Source organism: Ranitomeya imitator, chromosome 2 (genome assembly GCF_032444005.1).
Source record: "Ranitomeya imitator isolate aRanImi1 chromosome 2, aRanImi1.pri, whole genome shotgun sequence".
Taxonomy (NCBI): Eukaryota; Metazoa; Chordata; class Amphibia; order Anura; family Dendrobatidae; genus Ranitomeya; species Ranitomeya imitator.
In genome coordinates, this window is record NC_091283.1 from 375013587 (window position 1) to 375037915 (window position 24329).

The window sequence follows — 24329 nt, forward strand, 5'->3', positions numbered from 1 at the left end:
CCGTTTTGATTTTGTGGTTTCGTACCTTCCAGGCTCTAAGAATGTGAAGGCTGATGCCCTGTCAAGGAGTTTTGTGCCCGACTCTCCGGGTGTTCCTGAGCCGGCGGGTATTCTCAAAGAGGGGGTAATTTTGTCTGCCATCTCCCCTGATTTGCGGCGGGTGCTGCAAAAATTTCAGGCTGATAGACCTGACCGTTGCCCAGCGGAGAAACTGTTTGTCCCTGATAAATGGACTAGTAGAGTTATCTCTGAGGTTCATTGTTCGGTGTTGGCTGGTCATCCTGGAATCTTTGGTACCAGAGATTTGGTGGCTAGATCCTTTTGGTGGCCGTCTTTGTCGCGGGATGTGCGTTCTTTTGTGCAGTCCTGTGGGACTTGTGCTCGGGCTAAGCCCTGCTGTTCTCGTGCCAGTGGGTTGCTTTTGCCCTTGCCGGTCCCGAAGAGGCCCTGGACGCATATCTCTATGGATTTTATTTCGGATCTCCCTGTCTCTCAAAATATGTCGGTCATTTGGGTGGTTTGTGATCGCTTCTCTAAGATGGTCCATTTGGTACCCTTGTCTAAATTGCCTTCCTCCTCTGATTTGGTGCCATTGTTTATCCAGCATGTGGTTCGTTTACATGGCATTCCGGAGAACATCGTTTCGGACAGAGGTTCCCAGTTTGTTTCGAGGTTTTGGCGAGCCTTTTGTGCTAGGATGGGCTTTGATTTGTCTTTTTCCTCGGCTTTCCATCCTCAGACAAATGGCCAAACCGAACGAACTAATCAGACTTTGGAAACATATCTGAGATGCTTTGTTTCTGCTGATCAGGATGATTGGGTTTCCTTTTTGCCTTTGGCTGAGTTCGCCCTTAATAATCAGGCCAGCTCGGCTACTTTGGTTTCGCCATTTTTCTGCAATTCTGGTTTCCATCCTCGTTTCTCTTCAGGGCAGGTTGAGTCTTCGGACTGTCCTGGTGTAGATACTGTGGTGGATAGGTTGCAGCAAATTTGGACTCATGTGGTGGACAATTTGACATTGTCCCAGGAGAAGGCTCAACGTTTCGCTAACCGCCGGCGCTGTGTGGGTCCCCGACTTCGTGTTGGGGATTTGGTTTGGTTGTCGTCTCGTTATGTTCCTATGAAGGTTTCCTCTCCTAAGTTTAAGCCTCGTTTCATTGGTCCGTATAAGATTTCTGAGGTTCTCAATCCTGTGTCGTTTCGTTTGACCCAGCTTCTTTTGCCATCCATAATGTATTCCATAGGTCATTGTTGCGGAGATACGTGGCGCCTGTGGTTCCATCCGTTGATCCTCCTGCCCCGGTGTTGGTTGAGGGGGAGTTGGAGTATGTGGTGGAGAAGATTTTGGATTCTCGTATTTCGAGACGGAAACTCCAGTACCTGGTCAAGTGGAAGGGTTATGGTCAGGAAGATAATTCCTGGGTCTTTGCCTCTGATGTTCATGCTGCCGATCTGGTTTGTGCCTTTCATTTGGCTTGTCCTGGTCGGCCTGGGGGCTCTGGTGAGGGTTCGGTGACCCCTCCTCAAGGGGGGAGTACTGTTGTGAATTCTGTTGCCAAGCTCCCTCCTGTGGTCATGAATGGTACTTCGGCTGGTTCCTCTGGCTTCCTCTGGTGGTTGTGAGTGGAGCTGCGGCTTCTGAGTTTCCTTCCACAGGTGACGAGGTTAATTCGTTACCTGGCTGCTCTATTTAACTCCACTTAGATCATTGCTCCATGCCACCTGTCAATGTTCCAGAATTGGTCTAGTTCTCTCCTGGATCGTTCTTGTGACCTGTCTTCCCAGCAGAAGATAAGTTCCTGCTTGTTTTTCTCTGGTTTGCTATTTTTCTGTCCAGCTTGCTATTTTGATTTTTGTCTTGCTTGCTGGAAGCTCTGGCACGCAGAGGGAGCGCCTCCGCACCGTGAGTCGGTGCGGAGGGTCTTTTTGCGCCCTCTGCGTGGTCTTTTTGTAGTTTTTTGTGCTGACCGCAAAGTTACCTTTCCTATCCTCTGTCTGTTCAGTAAGTCGGGCCTCACTTTGCTAAATCTATTTCATCTCTGTGTTTGTAATTTTCATCTTTACTCACAGTCATTATATGTGGGGGGCTGCCTTTTCCTTTGGGGAATTTCTCTGAGGCAAGGTAGGCTTTATTTTTCTATCTCTAGGGCTAGCTAGTTTCTTAGGCTGTGTCGAGTTGCATAGGGAGCTTTAGGAGCAATCCACGGCTATTTCTAGTGTGTGTGATAGGATTAGGGATTGCGGTCAGCAGAGTTCCCACGTCTCAGAGCTCGTCCTATATTATTAGTAACTATCAGGTCATTCCGTGTGCTCTTAACCACCAGGTCCATTATTGTCCTTACCACCAGGTCATAACACATAACCAAAAACAACTTACATAGCAAATAGATGAATGGCTGCACTCAATTGTACTAAAGCAAGGGAATATGTTATACATGAAATGTGAATAGCATAATGGCTTGTGATATCTATGAAAAAACACATGAGATGCTTAGCACAAAATTTGGCCCAAAAATGTGAGCCCATCCACCAACGTCAAGGTAATCTCATGGATCGGATGGGTCCGGCTACTACTGTCCTATCATCCAGCTACCTGTCACTGTAGCAGGCATAGCCGGATAGGACTAGTAGTCCCATCGGATGATGCCTGCCTACACACAGACCCACATGCACACACACACAGCCCTTCACACCCATGCACAGACACACACAGCCGCGCACAGACACACACAGCCCTGCACACACACACCCACAGATCCACACAGCCCCGCACACCCCCACACAAAGACACACACAGATACACACAAACATCGGCACACAGCCCTGCACATCTTCTCTGCTCACAGTCTCCACCCACACGCATAGTGTCCAGCCACACTCCGCCCACACACTCTTCCCCCTCCCGATCTACAGCGTTTCAGTTACATCCGCAGCAAAACCGCAGATCTTTTTTAAACTTGCGGTTTTGCTGCAGATTGGCCTGACACAATGGAAGTCAATGGGTGCAGAAATGCTGCAGATCCGCAAAAGAATTGACATGCTGCAAAAAAAAAACACTGGGATTCCGCACGTTTTTTTTCCGCAGCATGTGCACAACAAATGTCACACAGTATAATGTCCCCACAGTGCCACCATCCCCCCCATACATAGTATAATGTCCCCACAGTGCCGCCATCCCCCCACACAGTATAATGTCCCAACAGTGCCGCCATGCCCCCCACACAGTATAATGTCCCCACAGTGCCACCATCCCCCACACACAGTATATTGTCCCCACAGTGCCGTCATCCCCCACACACAGTGTAATGTCCCCACAGTGCCACCATCCCCCACACACAGTATAATGTCCCCACAGTGCCGCCATCTCCTCCCACACAGTGTGTCTCCACAGTACCGCCATCCCCCGTACAGTATAATGTCCCCACAGTGCCGCCATCACCCCACACAGTATAATGTCCCCACAGTGCCACCATCCCCCGCACTCACTATATTGTCCCCACAGTGCCGCCATCCCCCCCACAGTATAATGTCCCCACAGTGCCACTTACATTTCATAATGGGCTCATACCCGAAGGCCCTGTCTGTGACAGACAGGTGAGCAGGCCAATGAGCAGTTACAAAACTTTGCCCTACTCCACATTTTCCGCTGTGACTTAATATCATTAACAAGAGTTTGTTTTTTTAGCATTCAATTATTATGGTAATTTAAAACAACGTTGAATAAATAAGGGAGGTAGGGTGGAACCAAAGCTTCCAGGGGTCAGCCGGGGGAAAGAAGTCACAGGCCCCGGGCACCTAAATGTAACTCCTGTAGGTGTGGTTGGATGCCCCTTCCCGTTTAATCCCATTGCTCAGTTGTGCATCCCAATTAATGCTTCACCTGGCGAGTGGTGGGAAGGGGAAATTGGGCATTGAGCAGCATTTACTATATTTTAGCCATAATGGGCTCCACAGTAAGATGCACGTTCCTTATTCAGAACTGTGCCTGCCAGACTGTGGAGACCCGTGTGTCTCAAACAGTGCCTTCCACCCTCCCACCAGTCCCGTAATGAAAACACTGACAGGCCTAGATGGCTTGAACAGGACGGTCACAATTTATTAAGTTGGTAAGCAAAGAAAGGCACTTACATTTCATAACGGGCTCATCATCGAAAGCCCTGTCTGTGATAGACAAGCGAGCAGGCCAATGAGCAGTTACGAAACTTTACCCCTCTCCTCATTTTCTGCAAGGGAGGATCATGTGTATGACCTACACAGGACTCCGACCCCCCACCCATCAACATTAAGGTCTGGTCAACTCCATCCTGTAAGCCAGACCAAAATATATCAAGACCAATGTCCGTGAGGTGAACTCCATCCATTTTTAATAGCGCGGAGTTATCGCCTTCCAGCAATTACACTGTTCTGGAATGGCCATCCCAGTCCCCAGACCTGAATATCATTGAACATCTGTGGGATCATTTGAAGAGGGCGGTCCATGCTCGGCGACCATCAAACTTAACTGAACTGGAATTGTTTTGTAAAGAGGAATGGTCAAAAATACCTTCATCCAGGAACTCATTAAAAGCTACAGGCTGTTATTTTTGCAAAAGGAGGATCTACTAAATATTAATGTCACTTTTCTGGTGGGGTGCCCATACTTATGCACCTGTCAAATTTTGTTTGAATGTAGATTGCACATTTTCTGTTAGTACAATAAACCTCATTTCAAGGCAGAAACATTACTGTGTCCAACAGTTATTAGATATATGAAACTGAAATAGCTGTTGCAAAAAAAAACAATTTTTATAAAACATTAAGCTTAAGATTAATAGGGGTGCCCAAACTTTTTCATATAACTGTATAACTGGTGCAGCATGCGAATCTCCAACAACCCATTCTCTGCACTTCAGCCTCCGATTCTGCCCTAGCTTCTTTGGTGGCTGCCCAGATTTGGAAAGAATGTGACCGTATTCCTTTGTATTAGCGCCGGTTTTCGCTAAGCACTGCTTGAAAATTGCCTGAAATTGATACTTGGTAAGAGGGGACCTGTCTGTATGTGAGAGAAAAAAACCTGCTTGTGTGTCTAATTGCCGCATATCATTTGAATATTTTCAGTGGGCATACTGGGCCATCTGATGAGTTAACCAGGACCCATGTGCCCCTACTGGCGGGATTGCACTTGAATTTTCGGACGCAAATTCGCAGAGTGTCGCTGCATAAGTCGTCGTTGATTAACTGCCTTCTGTCGTTGCTTTTGACCGCGGCAACAATTCGCTAATGCGCAGCGCATCAAAAAAACAATAGCAAAGGCTGCTGATATGAGGATTGCCTCGCAATGCGACTTGCATATTGATGGGGATATTGAAATAATATTATGCAATAATCTGAAATAGGGCGATGACATTCCCGACTCAGTTGAAGCTTTTTCTAGCCTTTAATGGCTTGTTTAATGAAAAGAACTTTGTTACATCCACTCATCCCATTAGTTGAAAGAAAAATGCTATTCTTGAAAAATGCCGTTGTGTCGATGTATCCGACACCCCTCTTTGTTTGAGCCGAATCAAAAATTCTGTTGACACTTCGCATCTTGCTCGGTTGCACTTATCGACGGGCCTACCATGAGTTAGGGAGTACCACTCCTCCCAAGCCTTATCATAGACCTGCCAGGTAGCCGGTGTAAAGGAGGCGCAGATTAAGGGCATCAGTGATTGGCCACTGTGTAGCATAGGGATGGAGGAGACTGGATACCCGATGGTTGCTCATTGGGGAGAAGGACTCTGAAGGCCTGCCAATCGGAAGATAACAGTGAGTTAATGAGATTATCGTCTATATCTGTGACTAACCTGGCTCCGCACCAGATGTTGTTTTTCAAGCATAGTAACACTAGCCGGCGTAAGAGAGCAAGTAAGGGTGGGGATGCAGGAGACATATGGTTTAAGCTCCTTGCTGTTGTCGGATTTTTTGTTTGAAATCGAATATTCGCGTTTCTCAACTGTATACACCACAGCTCCACCAATGATTTTATTACGAACATTTCTAACAAGGCTGGATCGCACCCACAGCTTGACATAGTTCATAACTCTGGATGGCTGCCTTTGCACCATTGGTTTTTGTAGATTGCTGCATAACCCTCTGTAACGCTCACGCCCAGAATGGATAGTACAAGCGAGGATTGTGGCCCCACTGTGCCACAAACCAGACTAACCCTGAAGGGGTGTGACTAAGCAGCTACCTTGGTGTTCACTGGAGCCTCTAGTGGTGAGGTCAGGTTTGTGTGGCAGGTAGCTGCCGGGTACCACTCCAGGGCAGCGTCTGGCAGTAGCAGCTGATCCCACAGGGAAAAAGGACACTAAACTACAGGTGCTGGTGAGTACTGTGTATAGCTGATGTTCAGACTGGCAAGTACTGGGTGGCACAGATGATGTACAGACAGGCACGGACGGCAATCTGTCAGGCAGGTGGGCACGGCTGGCACTCTGGCAGGCGGGCACAGCTGGACTCTGGCAGGCAGGCGGGCACGGCTGGCACTCTGGCAGGCAGGCGCAGTTCAAACTGGAGGGACTGGAACTGTTTCGGGCAGCACAGGAACACTGTCAGGTATGAGTGGGAAATGGGAACAGGTAGTGAACCAGTTCAGACTGGAGGGACAGGAACTGTTTCGGGAAGGACAGGAACATGGGCTGGTATGAGTGGGATAAAGGAACAGGTTGGAACCAGTTCAGACTGGAGGGATAAAGGAACAGGTAGGAACCAGTCCAGACTAGAGGGATAAAAATCAGGTTGGAACCAGTTCAGACTAGAGAGACAGAGCCGCAGGGTGCTGAATGGGAGCAGAGCAGAGCCACAGGGTGCGGAATGGGAGCAGAGCAGAGCCGCAGGGTAAAGATGGAGTAGAGCAGAGCTGCTGAGGCAAAGAAGCAGAGCTGAGCTGCTGAGGCAAAGAAGGAGCAGAACTGAGCTGCTGAGACAAAGAAGGAGCGGAGAAAAGCAGCTGAGGCAAAGAAGGAGTAGAGCAGAGCTGCTAAGGCAAAGAAGCAGAGCTGAGCGGCTGAGGAAAAGGAGCAGAGCAGAGCCGCTGAGTCAAAGAAGAAGTGGAGCAGTGCCGCTGAGGCAAAGAAGGAGTAGAGCCTCAAAGGCAAAGAGGGAGCAGAGCAGGACCAGATAAACACAAGTACTTGCAGTGAAGTACCAAGTGAACACCAGGGGCACTAAAGTTGTGCAGCGATAACCAGATAGGGACAGGTGCTGGTACAGGTTCTGCGAGCAAAAGGAGTAGACACAATGATAGACAAAAGGGTAGGGAAGGCTACAGACAAGGATACAAACAGGTTGAGGTAAAGGACTTAGTTCAGACAAGGTCAGATACGGGAACATGTTCAGGATGAAGGATTCAGGCCTGGGTATACAGCCCCCAGAGTGGCAGAAACAAGACACATAGGATACTGATGCAGACCTGGGAATACAGCCCCCAGGGTGACAGAAACAAAAGCGGAATCAGGACAGGACCTGGCAACTCAGTAGCAGAACACAGATTGAGGGAGTATGTTGCTCAGGCATCTTCCTATTGATGGAGATGCCTTAACCCTCAACTGGTGGAGGTGGGGTTTGCCACATCACAGGAAATTTTGTTCGGCTGCCATTCATTGAAAAATGCTGGTATGAGCATCTGTGTCTCACTAGCTTCCATCCATTTCCTTGTCAACAGGATGTCGTCAAGGTCTCTCTCTTCTGGCTACGCATAACAGAGCTAGCTGTCGCTAAGTGCTGTCTTGGCCTTGCTGAACCCCACCTGACCACTCATGTAATTCTTTTGTGCACAGTTTGAAATTTTGAAAACTTCTTTATTTTTTATCTAAGTATTACATTTTCCGATACTTGTGGGTGTCAAAAATTTGTTATACTCATGTGTAATCAATCGCTAATAAGAAAACGATTAAAACAAACGTGATCTTTGCATTTTCTGTAAAAATTAGAGCTGTCTAAACACTGGGGTATAGCAAACCCCACATCAGCAGTTGCGTGATAAAAACCCCACCTCACCAGTTGAGGGTTAAGTACCTGGCACATCTTGGTAATAGGCTGGGGACACATTAGGAATGTGCACCCTGTCTCTTTAAGACTCAGGAAGTGCAGGCGCCGCTGCCCTTAGCACACAGTCATGCAGTGATGCCGGCAGGGATGTTACACCCTCTTTGTAACGTCCTCCTACTGCAAGCTCTAGGTCCTTGCATGTCATCTCTTTTCTCATGGCGCAGGTATGGCCATTGTAGGATTTAATCATGGACCAATCGCGGTTACGCTCACCGGGGATCTGCCTTGTAGGCGCTTTGTTTGCCGAACGAGTACACCTTGCAGCTGGGTGTCCCCTACCCTGCAAGCTGAGCAGTCATGCCTATATCTACATGATGCGTGGAAACGGCAGTTTCCTTCATTAAATAGCCAGCAGTCCCCGGGTTACGTACAACCACTGAGTGTTGACCTGCAGTTGCAAAGTAATTAGTGGTCGTAGATGAAAAGGGGGGCTGCTTCTGTGACAGCATGAGTCGCATCCATACATCTGTCGCTTTAACTCCCCAGCCTAGATCGGGCTGCAGGGCCAACTGCCTGCGGAACTCCTCATCATACCACCCCCAGGTGGAACCGCCATGGAACTTGTACTAATTATATATCAGATCTTGATATCTAAATAATTTGGAGCAGCATTCCGGATACTTTTGTCCCATAATGTAGCCTAGGACTGAGAATGCCTGTAGCCAGTCATTCATTGTTTATGCTATTTTTGGACTCTTTTTATCATAAAACCGTTCTCTTGTCCGCCTTTCTTTATCTACAGTCTGTCGTTATTCCATATTTTTTGCCCGGTCTCTTGATCTATGTGTGTACCTAGCGGACTAATTCTGCAGAGAAACGCATCTTTGTGCACGCTCGCTGAATGAGGTGTCCCCTTGTTGTCGGTTGAACCTCCTGGTCGCGTTAAGTATTGAACTAGCGCCTTAATAGCTGAAACTAGCTCAGTCTCACCTGGGTTATTTGCCGTGTGCTGTATTTAGTCGTCGTTGGCTGCTAAACACTCACCGCTGTGTGACGCAGGAGGAGCAACATCAGATGATGGAGGAACTCTGGCTCCCGCTAGTGTGATAATCTGGTTTTTGAATTTGCCAGAGGCCCAGGGAAATTGAGATGGGTCTCCCTGACTGACAGCCAGTGATGGAGCACGTGACTGCTGGTGTCTGTCGTGTGCCCGAGCCTGAGTTACTCCAGGTGATGGAGGAACTCTGGCTCCCACTTGGGTGGTGGTCTGGTTGTTGAATTTGCTGGAGGCCCTTGGTTGATGGGGATGGGTCTCCCCGGCTGTCAGCCCCTTATGGAGCACGTGACTTCTGGCATCTGCTGAGCCTGGGTGCCTCCAGGAGATGGAGGAACTCCGGCTCCCACTTGGGCGATGGTCTGGTTGTTGAATTGACTGGAGGCCCTGAGAGATGGGGATGGATTTCCCAGGCTGGCAGCTCCAGATGAAGCACTTGATTGCTGGCATGTCGTGTGCCCGAGCCTGCCTATCGTGATGCTGAGATGCATCGGACCATTCCGATGTGGATGGGGAACGCCATCTAGAGGACTGAAATCTGCGATGGCCCCTGCGGTGGTAATGGGAGGAATGTCTTTTAGAGGGACAGCGGGAAACATGTCGGGAATCATCTGAGGACTTGCGGCATATATACCTACGTCCGCTGTGACTATGGGGTGTGTTGGGGGGATTATTCTGTTAAAAGGGGTGGGTTATGAGCTGTAACAGTGTTAGTTAACCCTGTGCTGTTAAACATGGGAGGTGGGATTATGTTATCATATTCTATATTATGGGTCATGTACGGGAGGGCGGGGGATAGTGTATAACCATTATTAGCTGTTTGGAAAATGATTGGGAGTGTTGTTGGTGTATTAATGGTGGTTGGTGCATGCTGCAGCTGGAGGGTGCTCCCATCAGTCGGGTTGGACTGATCATCAGTCGGGTTGGACCGATCAGCGTGCACTGCAGCTGCATTGAGGAAACTCTGCCGTGTCTCTTCATCCTTCTGTGCAGGCAGTAAGGCTGCCCCTGCAGGTGCGGAGTTGGTGCGGCAGATGTGTCTTGGAGGAAACCGGACGTGCAGTGTGAATGGAGCCAGGTTGTGATGGGCGGAGACAGCAGAGGCCCAGGCCTGGCACATCCTGGCCTGTGCCTGGGAAGAGCAAGGGGGCGGCACTGTGAATGGGGCAGAGGCATGAGCATGGCGTCCTGTGACCGATGCCTCCATGCAGAGACACAGTGCGGCTCAGGAGGGAGGGAGCACCGCACAGATCGCCTACCACGCTGAACTGGATGATCAGCATCGGAAGAGCCAGGGTACTCACTTAGGTGCAGCGGGAGGAAAACAGGAGGAGTGCTTCTTTAAAAAATCCATGCAGGTTTATTTGCTTCATAAACCCAGCAGTAATAACAAATGGTGAGCGGCCTCCTGAGCAGGCAAAACAACATAAAGCTGCCCTTAGCCGGGCTCTCTGCTCCCTCAGGTCTGTAGGCACACAGGCTTGGCAATGTCCAGCACGCAGGCTCGGTCTGGAGCCACACACACAGGAGGCCCTCTACCTCCCAAGACATAGACCATGTGCCAAACAACAGCCTCCATTATGTAGGCTGTAACCATACCCACAGGTGAGGTATGTGGATAGCCAGACCTGTCAACCCAGACCCAGGTGCACTAAACGACATCTTAGTGCTCAAGTGCACTAAAACAAAATACTTTAGGTTGCATCACAGGGAGCAGCCATCTCTGCAACACATACCTCCCATTAACTACACAGCCATTAGCCTCCTTACAACATGTTAAAAAGAAGAGGGCCTGATACTGACCCTGTGGTACCCCATTGACAACTGTGACCCAATCTGAGTGTGTTCCATTACTAGCCACGCTTTATTTCCTATCATTCAGTCATTTGATAACCCAGAAAATCTTTGCGACTTGCCTTCAAACATGGCAGTAGTTATGAGCAAGAATAAAGTGTGTTTAGCATTCCAGACAAATAATGTCTGTCAGTGTGTTACAGGAGGTTGATGATGGGGGCATAGCAACATAGTTCACTGCCATGCTGACTTAACTGTGGCTGACCTTGTATTGTGGCAGAATAGAAAAAAAGTCTCAGATCTGGAAAGTGTCTGTGCCATTGGCTTTGGCTATACATATCAACCTAGATGTTGGCTTCTCGACATAGCATATTATTTTGTCACTGAGTACAGCAGATTCCTATAAGTGAATAGTCAGATATTAGGCATCCTTGCTCTGGAAATTAGTAGCCAAAGCATGCATAATTTGTAGGAATTTGTAAAAGAACTTTGCCAACATTTTTATCACACTTAGCAAAGGACTTCTGTACATTATACTTAAATAATATTTGTTCTATTCTTAATACGGCCTGTAGAGCAAAGTTACATTTTTAATTATTGGATTAATTTGGGGTGCATATAACTTTATCATATCTTTTTAATTCCATGTTTTATGGAAAGTGAGTGAATTTCTGCTATTTCGATTTCTTCTTTTCCATATTTACCAGATGGGAAAATTAGGAAGCCATTAAAAGTTTCACATAGTGAAGCAGTAAATTAGTTTATTTAGAAGTGTTATTACATCAAAAAGAGTTAAAGAGAGAAACAAAAGAAAACACATGGAAAATGGAGATCTTCATTTTAGATTAATAGTAGATGAATCTGCCCCATCCTCAAAACTGGACTTTTTATGGGATTTTCAGACTATAAGTGAACATCTTAACAAACCATTAAAGGGAACCTGTCACCAGGTTTGGCCGATACGAGTTACGGCCAACCCGTTACAGGGTTTATATACAGAATTCTATAATGCTGTATATAAGCCCACAACCTGACCTGGAAGCAGGGCCGGACTGGGACTAAAATTCAGCCCTGGCATTTGAAGTTACACAGGCCCACTTGTCACATGGTGACTGTATAATATCTTTGTACACTTGTAGGCAGAGCCGGTTTTAGGCAAAGTGGGGCCCTAGGCAAAGTTTAAAATGGGGCCCCAAATGCTAACACATTGCACATCACACAAAAGCATTTCGGTTGTATTTACAAGCGCTGAGTTCAGGCCGCTAAATGAGTTTGATCGACAATACTGAAGTTGTTCAACACTTGTTTCCCGGCCTCTTTGCACCGTCTGAGAGAGAATGATGGGACAGAACGATCACTAACAGATCACTAACCGATCCCCATACAGTATCATGTTATCAGCAGCACATCTACAGTTTACAGCGGCAATGTGCTGCTGAGAACAATGATTTTTGTTCTGGCAAAAACAATCTGAATATGCAGCATTTTACTTGTTTAGTAAAATACACCCCACAGTCCTCCATATAGTATAATACACTCCCCATAGTCCTCCATATATTAAAAAACACTGCTCAGTCCTCCACATAGTATAATACACTCCTCATAGTCCTCCATATAGCATAATACACTCCTCATATAGTATAATGCACCGCCATAGTCATCCATGTAGTACAATTCACTTCCCATAGTATAATGCACCCCATAGTTCTTCATATAGTATAATGTATTCCCCATAGTCCTCGATATAGTATAATGCAGCCCACATATAGTATAATGTAGCCACCACCCTACAGAATATAATGCGGCAACCAGAGTATAATGCAGCCACCCCACAGTATAATGCAGCCACCCCACAGAGTATAATGTAACCCCATAGAATATAATACAGCCCACCTCCCCATAATATAGTATATAACCCAACCTCCCCCATAGAATATAATATACCCCCACAACAGTATATACCACAGCCACATAGTACATAACATGGCCTCCCCATAGAAGATGATATACTCCCCATAGTATATAGCAAAGCCCGCATAGTATATAGCACAGCCCGCATAGTAGATAACACAGCCCACACAGTAGTATATATAGCACAGCCCAAACAGTAGTATATACAGCACAGCCCACACAGTAGTATATCCAGCACAGCCCGCACAGTGGTATATCCAGCACAGCGGTATATCCAGCACAGCCCGCACAGTGGTATATCCAGCACAGCCCGCACAGTGGTATATCCAGCACAGCCCGCACAGTGGTATATCCAGCACAGCCCGCACGGTGATATTTCCAGCACAGCCCGCACAGTGGTATATCCAGCACAGCCCATACAGTGGTATATCCAGCACAGCCCGCACAGTGGTATATCTAGCACAGCCCGCACAGTGGTATATCCAGCACAGCCCACATCTCTCCTCCCCCCGAAAATATCCCCACAGTCCAGCAAAAAAAAAAAAAAAAAAACACTCTCCTCACCTTTCCTCGTGCCCCGCGTTGCTTCCTGCTCCTGTCTCAGCGGCTGCAGTCTGCCCGGGACACAGCAGGTGCGCGATGATATGTCATCGCGCACCCGCAGTGTCAGAGGCAGAGCGGGGAATGATGGGAGAGGGAGCATCTGTAGACGCTCTCTCCTCCATCATTGCATTGAACTGTACCGGCGTCATAGACGCCGGTATAGTTGAATGCGACGGCAGGGGGGTGAGTCGGCGGGGGGAGGCGGGTCGAGCGGCCCACGACTGGCACCGGCCCTTCTGGTATTTGCCAGAAGGGCCCGATGGCCAGTCCGGCCCTGCCTGGAAGAGAAAATAAATAACTTTTATTATACTCACCAGCGGAGTGGTCCGGTCTGAGGGGTGTCGCTCTTCTTGGTCCGGCGTATCCCATCTGCTTGCGATGCCGTCCTCCTGCTTGCTTCATGTGGATGTTGCGTCCCTGCGTCATCCACACAGGCTCCCCCGAATCGCTCTCCTATGCAGGCCTACTTATCTGACCTGTTGAGGGCAGAGCAAAGTACTGCAAAGTGTAGGCGCCGGAAAAGGTCACAGAGGCCCAGCGCCTGCGCACTCCAGCAGATAAGGGCAATAGGGCAGATAAGTACGCCTGCGCAGGAGCACGAGTTTGGGGAGCCTGTGTGGATAACGCAGGGACAAGTCATTCACATGAAGCAAACAGGATGGTGGCATCGCAAGAAGTTGGGAGGCGCCGGATCAAGACCAGCAACGCCCATCGGACCGGATCGCCTTGCAGGTCAGTATAATAAGTTATTTTTCTTCTCTTACAGGTCGGATCGGGTGCTTATATATAGCATTATAGAATGCTGTATATCAGCCCTGAAAGGGGGTGGCCGTAATTTGTGACAGGTTCACTTTAACTTATTAAGAAAACCTCAAGAACTGTATCAAGAACTGTCTAAACTCTTAGTCACAGATTTTTCCTATCTTGAGGTTGATCTTGATCGATCCATTGCCCGTGACAGATAGATGGACATCCATCCACTACTAAAATTCTTTACCAGAATATAAAAAATCCTCTAGTAAGACCGAGAGGCATGAAAAATTACACATCTACTATATAATTGTCTAAGGGTCACTTCGGTCTGTCTGTCTGTCACAGATATTCATTGGTCGCAGCCTCTGTCATGGAAATTCAAGTCGCTGACTGGTCGCGGCAAAACAGCCACGACCAATCAGCGACGGGCACAGTCCGGAAGAAAATGGCTACTCCTTACTCCCCGCAGTCAGTGCCTGGCGTCCGCATACTCCCCTCTGGTCAGCGCTCACACAGGGTTAATGGCAGCGTTGACCGTGGTGTAACGCACTCGGTTAACGCTGCTATTAACCCTGTGTGACCAACTTTTTACTATTCATGCGGCCTATGCAGCATGAATAGTAAAAAGATCTAATGTTAAAAATAATTAAAAAAATAAAAAATCGTTATATACTCACCGTCCGTCGGCCCCTCGGATCCACAACAGGCCTTTCCCGCTCGCGATGCTCCGGTAACCGGTCCATGCTGCGATCTCGCGAGATGATGACGTAGCGGTCTCGCGAGACCGCTACGTCATCATCTCGCGAGAACGCAATGCACTCTTGGGACCAGAGCGCGCGAGGACCATCGGTAACCGGCCGCTTCGATCGGGAGGCTCCGGAAGGTGAGTATGTAACTATTTTTTATTTTAATTCTTTTTTTTAACAGGGATATGGTGCATACTATGTGACTGGCCAATATACTACGTGACCGGGCAGTATAGTACGTGTCTATGCTGTATACTACGTGGCAGGGCAATATACTACGTGGCTGGGCAATATACTACGTGGCTGGGCAATATACTATGTGGCTGGGCAATATACTACGTAGTTAGGCAATATACTACGTGGACATGCATATTCTAGAATACCCGATGCCACCATAGTATATACATATAAGCTATTAGAAAAATACAATAAAGAAAAAAAGATAAATTTAGCATTTTTAAAGGGAAAAAGAGGTTGACTTGAAAGTTTAAATTTTTGTATTTTGTCATATATATATATATATATATATATATATATATATATATATATATATATTTTTTACAAACTTTTTATAGTTCCCTTAAAGGAACTTGAACCTGCAATTGCTTCTACAACCTTGTAGTCCCCTGAAAAATAAAAAAAATAAATGATTCCCTATAAAACAAAGCTTAATTAGAATATAGTCTCTGGAGGTGTTGACAACACAATGGAAGCAAGTGGGCGATGGATGATGGAAAGAATGCTCCCTATGTCTAACCACTTCAATGTCACTGTAACTATTTACAGATGCATTTAAGGGGTTAATATGTTGCTATTAGTGCTGGCTCTGATTGCCTCAGTTACTCTCAAGTGATGGCCACACAGTCGACACCCCCCAATGTATGGAGTTCAAACGTCAACAAAGGTTGAACGTACAGTATGTTTGTTGTAGACAGAACATTTCCCACATTAAGGAGATGAACATAGCTTTGCCCGCGTGAGTCGTCAGGGGTCAACAAAACTAGTTGCCTCAGTAAAACATTTTTTTCTTTACTGTGAACATAGAAATGTCTATTCCTTGATATGATTTCTCTGATGTATAATGAGATTTATTTTAGCCCCATAACATTTCCCACATATTGAACATGAAAATAGCTTCTCCCCCGTGTGACTTCGCTGATGTGTAACAAGATGTGATTTCTGGATAAAACATTTCCCACATTCTGAACATGAATATGGCTTCTCCCCTGTGTGACATCTCAGATGTGTAACAAGATGTGATTTTTGGTTAAAGCATTTCCCACATTCTGAACATAAATACGGCTTCTCCCCTGTGTGAATTCTCTGATGTGCAACAAGATGAAATTTATTCTTGTAACCTTTGCTGCATTGTGAACAGGAATATGGCTTCTGCCCTGTGTGAATTCTTTGATGGATAACAAGGGTTGATTTATTATTAAAACATTTTCCACATTCAGAACATAAATATGGCTTCTCACCTGTGTGAATTCTCTGATGTGCAACAAGAGTTGATTTCTGGTTAAAACATGTTCCACATTCTGAACATGAAAATGGCTTTTCCTGTGCATGACGTTTCTCATGTATAACAAGACTCGTTTCCTTAGCAAAGCATTTCCTACATTCAGAACATGAAAATGACTTTTCCCCTTTGTGAATTCTCTGATGCAAAACTAGACTTAACTTCCTGTCAAAGATTTTCACACATTTAGAACATGAAAATGTATTCTCTCCTGCATGAATTCTTTGATGTGAAACAAGTTTTGACTTATATGTAAAACATTTCCCACATTTAGAACATGAAAATGGAGTTTTCCCTGTGTGAGATTTTTGGTGGTCAACAAGATTTGATTTCCTACTGTAACATCTCTGACATTCTGAACAGGAATATGGTTTCTTCCCTTTGCGAGATTTTTGATGTTTAACACCCAATCTTTTATTTTTATTTTGCTTAATAGTCTGTGATGAATCAGAAGATAGGGCCTGTGGTAAAGGATTAGATAGTACATCTTTGCTGTGAAAGGCTGGAAATATATCTTGGACAATAGCTTGCTTATGTGGTATACGATGATCATCTGCTTTCAGATCTGTAGATATCACATGTTCTTCGGAGCTCCTGATACAGTCACCTGGCAAAAATAAAACTGAGTTTTGTGAATTTCGTTAGTATTTTTATGAAATTACACTTCACAACATTGAAACTGCACCACAAAGTAGGAAACTTCATGGAATTATGAAAAACGCAGGATCGATAAGTGTTAATGATATGTGAATTATGAAAAAATGGAAACAAAGTTTTCAAAATATGTCAATTTACTGTATTCAGTACAGAGTATGAGCACCACATGCAGAAATAAATGCACTTGCAAGTCTTAGCGTACAATCAGTGAGAGATGTCTGGTAACAATGCTAACACAGGAACATTCGGCAGAGCGGACGTTCCTGTGTAAGGGAGAGTCAGGAAAGACAGCTACCAGTCAAGCAAGTGACTAAACTATCAGCTGTCAAGTGTATTGGCTTTAAAACCAGTAGATCATAAGGTTAGGCCACCTAGCTATTCTTTCGTAGTTTTTCACTTCTGTGTTGTAGCTAACTTCCTCTTCCAACGTTATTTCCAGTTCCATTTCATAATACAGGGTGATTCAAAAAGGATGGGGCAAAATTTAAGTGTTGTTTGATGAACCCACACCCCACAATCCTGCCTGACGTCACTATTACGTTAGACAGATCACGTAATGGGGTCTCCCCATTTTCACCAATGTCACGTTCTGCACCCCTGGGGACACGTAAGGTGAGCTTGGTACAGTTTTACTTGGTACAGCGTTGGGTGGGGCAAGGTGACATGGGTAACCTAGACCAGGTAGTTAGCCTGATCGAACATTTTACAACCTGCTGTACTTTGTACGGGACTCTGCACCACTTTCGGTCTGTCAATTGGACTCCGGATGATAATCTGACGAAAATGACAAATGAACCTTTAATCTGTCACAAAAAGCACGCCAAAAGCTAGCCACAAACTGTGGTCCTCTATCGGAAACAATGTCCATGGGAAACCCATGGAGCCTGACAATCTCTTTCACAAATGCCTTAGATAGAGTCTTGGCGCAGAGTAATTTATTGAATGGGACCAGATGACACATCTTACTAAACTGGTCCACAACAACCCAGATGACAGAGAAACCTTCAGAGACCGGCAGACCGGTGATAAAATCCATAGCAAGATGTGACCATGGTGATCTAGTAACCTCCAAAGGGCACTGCAACCCTGCAGGCGGGGAATGTGAGGCTTTCGACCTAGCGCACACAGTACACTGACGCACCCACTTGATGATTTCTCTTTGCCACCCTGGCCACCAGAAACTTCGACCGATCGACTTTCTAGTTTCCGAAATCCCTGTATGACCCGCCAACCGAGACTCATGACATTCAGCAAACAAAGCTTTCCGCAAGGTTCTAGGCACAAATCGGAGTGTTAGTTGGAGCAGCATTCTGGGCCTCTCCTCTAGTATGCTACTCTCCAACTCAGAACCCAATGCTGCCACCACCACCCCTCTCTGCAAAATACATTCCTCCTTTTCAGTATTAACCGCTCTAGAGAAACTATGAGACAAAGCATCATAGTTGAGCTCAGTCTCTGAAATTTTTTTAGAAAAGAAAGCACAGGGATGCACCCCATCCTCTCCCTCCTGGGACAGAATTGCCCTCACCCCTACTGAAGAGGCATCAACCTCTTTTCTGTAATAATTAGTAAACCCTAAAAATCTCTGAACCGTCTTCAAACATTCAGGCATAGGCCACTCCAGCACTGTCTGAACTTTCACCGGGTCCATCTCAAACCCATCACTGGAGACAAGGTACCCCAAAAAAATCATTTTCTGTACCGCAAACTGGCACTTCTCCAATTTAGCAAAGAGTGAGTTTTCGCTCAAAATCTGTAGAACTTCGCGGACTTTCTGCCAATGCGACTCCAGATCAGGTGAATAGATCAAAATATGATCCAAACAAACAATAACACTCCTACCAACCAACAACCTCAGAATGTCATTAATGAAATTTTGAAAAAATGCAGGCGCATTAGTAAGGCCAAAAGGCATCACCAGACACTCAAAATGACCTTCCGCGGTATTAAAGGCTGTTTTCCATTCATTGCCCTTCTTCACCCGCAGCAAATTATATGCCCCACGAAGGTAAATCTTAAAGAACCACTTCGCTCCGGTTAGTTGGTTAAACACATCCGGAATTAGCGGCAACGGGTAAGGATTGCGCACAGTGATCTTATTAATCTCCCGAAAATTCAGACACGGCCTAAGGCCCCCATCCTTCTTTTTGACAAAAAAGAATCTTACAGCCACTGGGGACTTAGAGGGTCTTATATAACCTGCAGCTAAACTAGTCTGTAGGTATTCCTTTAAGGCCTTCCTCTCTGGAATCGTCAGATTAAATAAACGACTCTTAGGAAGTGCGGCACCTGGGACGAACTCAATAGCGCAGTCGTAATCTCTATGGGTTGCTAGAGCTTGCGACTCAACCTCCGAAAATACTCTCCAGAAATCCTGAATGGCTTCAGGTAGCTCCTTCTTCACAACAGCAGCAATGTGAACATTACAACAATTACCATAACCCCAGGACCTTATAGTACTAGACGACCAGTCCAGCAAAGGATTGTGCATTTTTAACCAGGGTAAACCCAGGATGACTGGCAAGGTAATTTAGCAAGTACAAACAAGTCTATACACTCCTGATGTTCCATATTCACAATAAATGTTAACCCGGTAACCTTTCGAGAAATATACCCATGTTCCAGAGGAGTCTTATGAATAGCCACAACAGGAATAGGAGATGACAATGGTTCAGAATCAGACTTATTTTTTGTCTAGGAATTGTTGATCAATCAAATTAAGTGCAGAACCACAATCCACCATTACCTGAAAATCAATGGAATGACCATGATATGTGGTATTACCAGAAAAAAAAGCTCCTGCGGACCGTAAAAACGCAATACGAACTGGAGTGTTACTCCTACTAATCTTTTTTTTTTCTTTCCTTATGCGAACCTCACATTGCTAATAAAATAGTCAGCCTTACCACAATACAAACATAGCCCTTCAGAAAACCGCTTCTCCCTCTCCTGGGAACAAGAGGACATCGCCCCAGTTGCATTGGTTCCCCGCTGTCAACAGGGCTATCCTGAGAGACTGGGTCCAGCATTATAAGAGCCTTCTCTTCATTCTGTCTGCCTCTCAATCTTCTATCCACACGGATAGCTAACTGCATAGCAGTTTCCAAAGTATCAGGTGCAGGATATGCAATGAGCAAATCTTTAACTCACTCAAACCTGCTAAAAACTGACTCTTGAGAACTGGATCATTCCACCTGACCTCTGCGGACCATCGTCTGAACTGGGTGCAATAATTCTCAGCATCCACAGAACCCTGTTTAACCCGTCTGAGCTCTGCCTCAGCTGATGTGACCCGATCAGGATCCTCATATAACAACCCCATAGCAGAAAAAAATGCTTCTACTGATGTCAAATAAGGATCATCAGGATGTAATGAAAATGCCCAGATTTGGGGTTCACTTCGCAATAAAGACATAATAATCCCCACACGCTGTAATTCACTCCCTGAGGATCTGGGTCTAAGCCAAAAATATAGTAAACATGCATTTTTAAATGTAAAAAAATCCTGTTGCTTACCAGAAGAAAACTCAGGTAATCCTACTTTAGGTTCTTCAGAGCGTGCTCCGAGTAATTACTCACGTGCTGTTGCAGGTTAGCTACTTCCAAAGTTAACCCTTGCAAGCGTTGAGCAAGTTCTTGGACGCTGCAAATATTGAAGGAATCCGGGAGGGGATTTTTTTTTTTTATGTGTGGCTGGACAAACTGTTACGGAACTACAACACAGAACTAGGATACAAGAGGGGAAACTGACCCTGCACTGAGACTAGGCTGATACCCTACGATGGAGTGGGTGACCCATTCCTTGCGAATAGACCCACCGATGATCCTAGGTTAATCTCAGCGAAGACCTATAGATAGGGGGAAGGAGGTCCCTAAAAGATCTAAGGACTGGGTATAAAAACAAGTCACCTCCTAATAGAAAACACAGAGAAGGCTGCAGGAACCAGCTGAAAACGGAAAGTAAGGATAGCAGAACCAGAGGTCCCAGAACTGCATAAAATCCAACACAGAAGTTATCAAAGCACCTAGCCAGAACTCTAGCGGATTAACACTTTTGTTCAGCAAGGACTGGGAGGCAGGTGCTGGGTAATAAAGGGTGATACAATTACCTGACCTAAGGCAACCTAGCACCAGGGGAAAAAGACCAGCAGCCAGAAAACCACAACAAGATAGCGGATGGTCAAAAACAAAACAGATTCTAACAATTTCTTCTGGCAGAACAGGGGTTAATCGGCCATGTTGAAAATCCCTGTTCTCAGATGTGCTCGATTAGCCACTACTTTTCACTGTATAATCTGGGCTCTATTACTAATCCTCGTCAGAGTTAACTTGATGCTGCTGCATGGCTAAAGGAGGGAGCGAAGTTGGTATGAGAAGGAGAGTTGGAGGAGTTATAAGCGACTGTTGTTTGGTTTTGTACACTTGGTAATTCCTTATCCTTCCTTATTTTGGTTTCTTCCCCTTCCTGCACACCCCGGTTGATTTCTCTGTTATATGTGAGTCAATTTTTTGTGTATGTGGAGTTTTCAGTTACGCCCTTGTCTCTGTTGCTCTGTTTGTTGGGTTGGTGTATTGCGGTGCACAGAAGCGCCCCCTCTTCCCAGGGTGGGGGAAGGGAACAGACGGAGGGCTAACTTAGAAGATAGGGCAAGGGCGGAGGCCCTGGCATCTTTGCCATCTGAAGTATCCCAGGGAACAGGGTGAGCTAGGGAGCCCTCTAGTGTTAGGGCCAGGAAAGGAGCCCCTGGTCCCAGGTCACCTGACTGCTGTGTTGTAACAATTACCTGGTGATGTGAGGGGCCGGGGAACCTCCATCATTACATCCTTGTACAGATATTTGTGTTCTTCTAAATACTCCCACTCCTCCATGGAGAAATAGACTGCGACATTCTGACACCGTAAAGGAACCTGACAATTACAATGATACTGTCATCAACCTGATCCCTTCATAGAATCACTGAATAATGTTGCAGCACTCCCAGCAGTGTCACCTCTCCAGTCAGAAGCTCAATCATCTTGTAGGTGAGTTCTAGGATCTTCTGGTCATTGATGCCCTCATGTGTCAGGGGGAGAGACGTAGGCCACGTGATTGGGTTCAGGGTTCTTCCCCATCCCTCAGACACAGGGTCCTGACAGCACTCACTAGAGGTCTTCTTCACTACTGTGTAATCCTGGTTATGGAGAGACACATTAAAAAATCTCACTACAGACATTTCCAGAGTCCTCACCTCTCCAGTTCTGTCCATATGTTATTCTCATAGATAAGAATGCTGTAATGTGATGTCATCAGCATATCTCACCTCTCCAGTAAGCCGGAAGAGGATCTCTAGGATGAGGTGTAATATACTATCCGCCATCTTGTCTCTTTCCCTATCCATTTTTTACAGGTCAATCAGGAAAATTCTTTTATATAGAAGATCTTCACTGAGAGGAGATGATATTATAGGGATCTGAATGGGAAGAAGATTATGATGTAACATCATAAAGAATTCCATATGATAATACAATTATTGGAGATAATTAGGGGAAACATATGAGGAGATACAGTATAATGTGTAGATGTTGTGTTCTCTCTCTTTGTATGACTGTAGCATGATGTCATGTCTACAGCACTACAGCCAATAGGTGAGCTAAGCAGCTCTTGTGCTATCTCTGGTAGAGCCACTGAGCTCAGTTATTGGCTGCAGCGCTGTCAATTTGACACCAGCACTGCAGACAATAATAGTCCCTGGGAGCAGCAGAGACTCGGCGCTGGACTGGAGAGTGTGAGTAAAGCAGAATTTGCTTTATAAAACAAAATGCAGAGATTGACAGGAGTTTTCCAAAACCATGAAAACTGCTATAGCCTCTTATTCACGCCAATTTTTTATTTTTCCTTCAGTTCTTCCAAGAGCCATACATTTTATTTTTTCCCTCAAAATAGCATGAGGGCTTGTTTGTTTTTTTACCAAATAATTGGAGAAAAATGTTAATTATGTGGGCTTAATGTGAGGTAATTATAACCTGACAGCAGGGGTGGACTGGCCATATGGCAATTCTCAAAAATGCCAGATGGGGCGGTCCAGCTGTGGGCCCCATTGTGTGCTATGCTGTTAACAGTATTGATATCTTCAGGCTGCAGATACCGCTAACAGTTGAGACAAAGCACAGAGCCACTAGCACTTATCTTTCCTTAATGTCTGCTGCCTGCTTGAAGCAAGCACTAGTGATGAGAGAGTATACTCGATGCTCGGGTTTTCCAGAGCACGCTCGGTGGTCTCCGAGTATTTGTGACCGCTCGGAGATTTAGTTTTCCTTGCCGCAGCTGGATGATTTGTGGCTACTAGACAGCTTGATTACATGTGGGGATTCCCTAGCAACCAGGCAACCCCACATATACTCAGGCTGTCTAGCAGCTGTAAATCATCCAGCTGTGGCAAGGAAAACTAAATCTCTGAGCACTAACAAATACTCGGAGATCACCTGAGCATGCTCTGGGAAAACCAGAGTAACGAGTATACTCGCTCATCACTAGAAAGCACCACTCAGGAATGTCACTGCATCGCATTGCCCGCTTGCTCTGTGAGACTAGATAGAAGAGGAGATTGGCGCTGTGTAGGATGAGTTGTTTAGATTAGGTGTGTTTAAGTTTTTTGTTTTTAGGGGTCTATGAAAGACTATCATACCATATAGAGGACTGTTGGGGCAACCATCATACTTTATAATGGGATGTAAGGTGGAACATCATACTATATAATGGCTGTGGGCGAGACTATCTGTCATGTCGGACGCTATTCACACTAGGGTGTCCGACAGACAGCGGTAATTCCACATTTGTCCACTATACGCTCAGTGGCGCCGGCTGGATTTTATCCAGGTTATACAGGGTTAATCTAGCTGGTAATCTGTTTGGAGGCTGGGTCACGCCCATGGCCTTTAAATAGTCATTTTGGACTTTGGGCGTCGCCGATTATAGCTTGTGTCTTGTGCCTGGTGATCTTGGTCTGGAGTGGTGGTCTAGGAGTAGAAGTATCGTATCTGGTGGTGTATTATCCTTTGTCATATTTCTCCTTCCTATATTTGTGTCTGTTTTGCCCTGTGCATTATAGTGTTTTCCTGTGTGTCTGCGGCGTGGTGCATTTTTAGTTTTCCCTGTCTGTGCTTTTTGTGTAGTGGTCTTATAATTGGGTGGTGGGTGGAGGTTTCAGCATAGGGCTGAAACAGGAGTCAGGGTCAGGCCTGGCGGCCCAGACAAGCACTCCATCAGTGTAAATTCTGGGAGAGGGTCAGGCAGGGTTTT

General features: G+C 46.0%; 1 protein-coding gene across 1 annotated transcript in view; it reads right to left on the minus strand.

Annotated features, from left to right (window-relative positions):
• LOC138666613 (uncharacterized) overlaps window positions 1-24329 on the minus strand; it is a 180296-nt gene that overhangs the window by 29878 nt on the left and 126089 nt on the right. Inside the window, exons 27-32 of the mRNA XM_069754809.1 lie at window positions 22042-22221; window positions 21835-21958; window positions 15927-17000; window positions 15441-15500; window positions 13516-13653; window positions 9356-9641 (exon numbers count right to left, since the gene is read on the minus strand). Coding sequence (XP_069610910.1) covers window positions 9356-9641; window positions 13516-13653; window positions 15441-15500; window positions 15927-17000; window positions 21835-21958; window positions 22042-22221 — 1862 coding nt within the window. The remainder of the gene's footprint in view (window positions 1-9355; window positions 9642-13515; window positions 13654-15440; window positions 15501-15926; window positions 17001-21834; window positions 21959-22041; window positions 22222-24329) is intronic.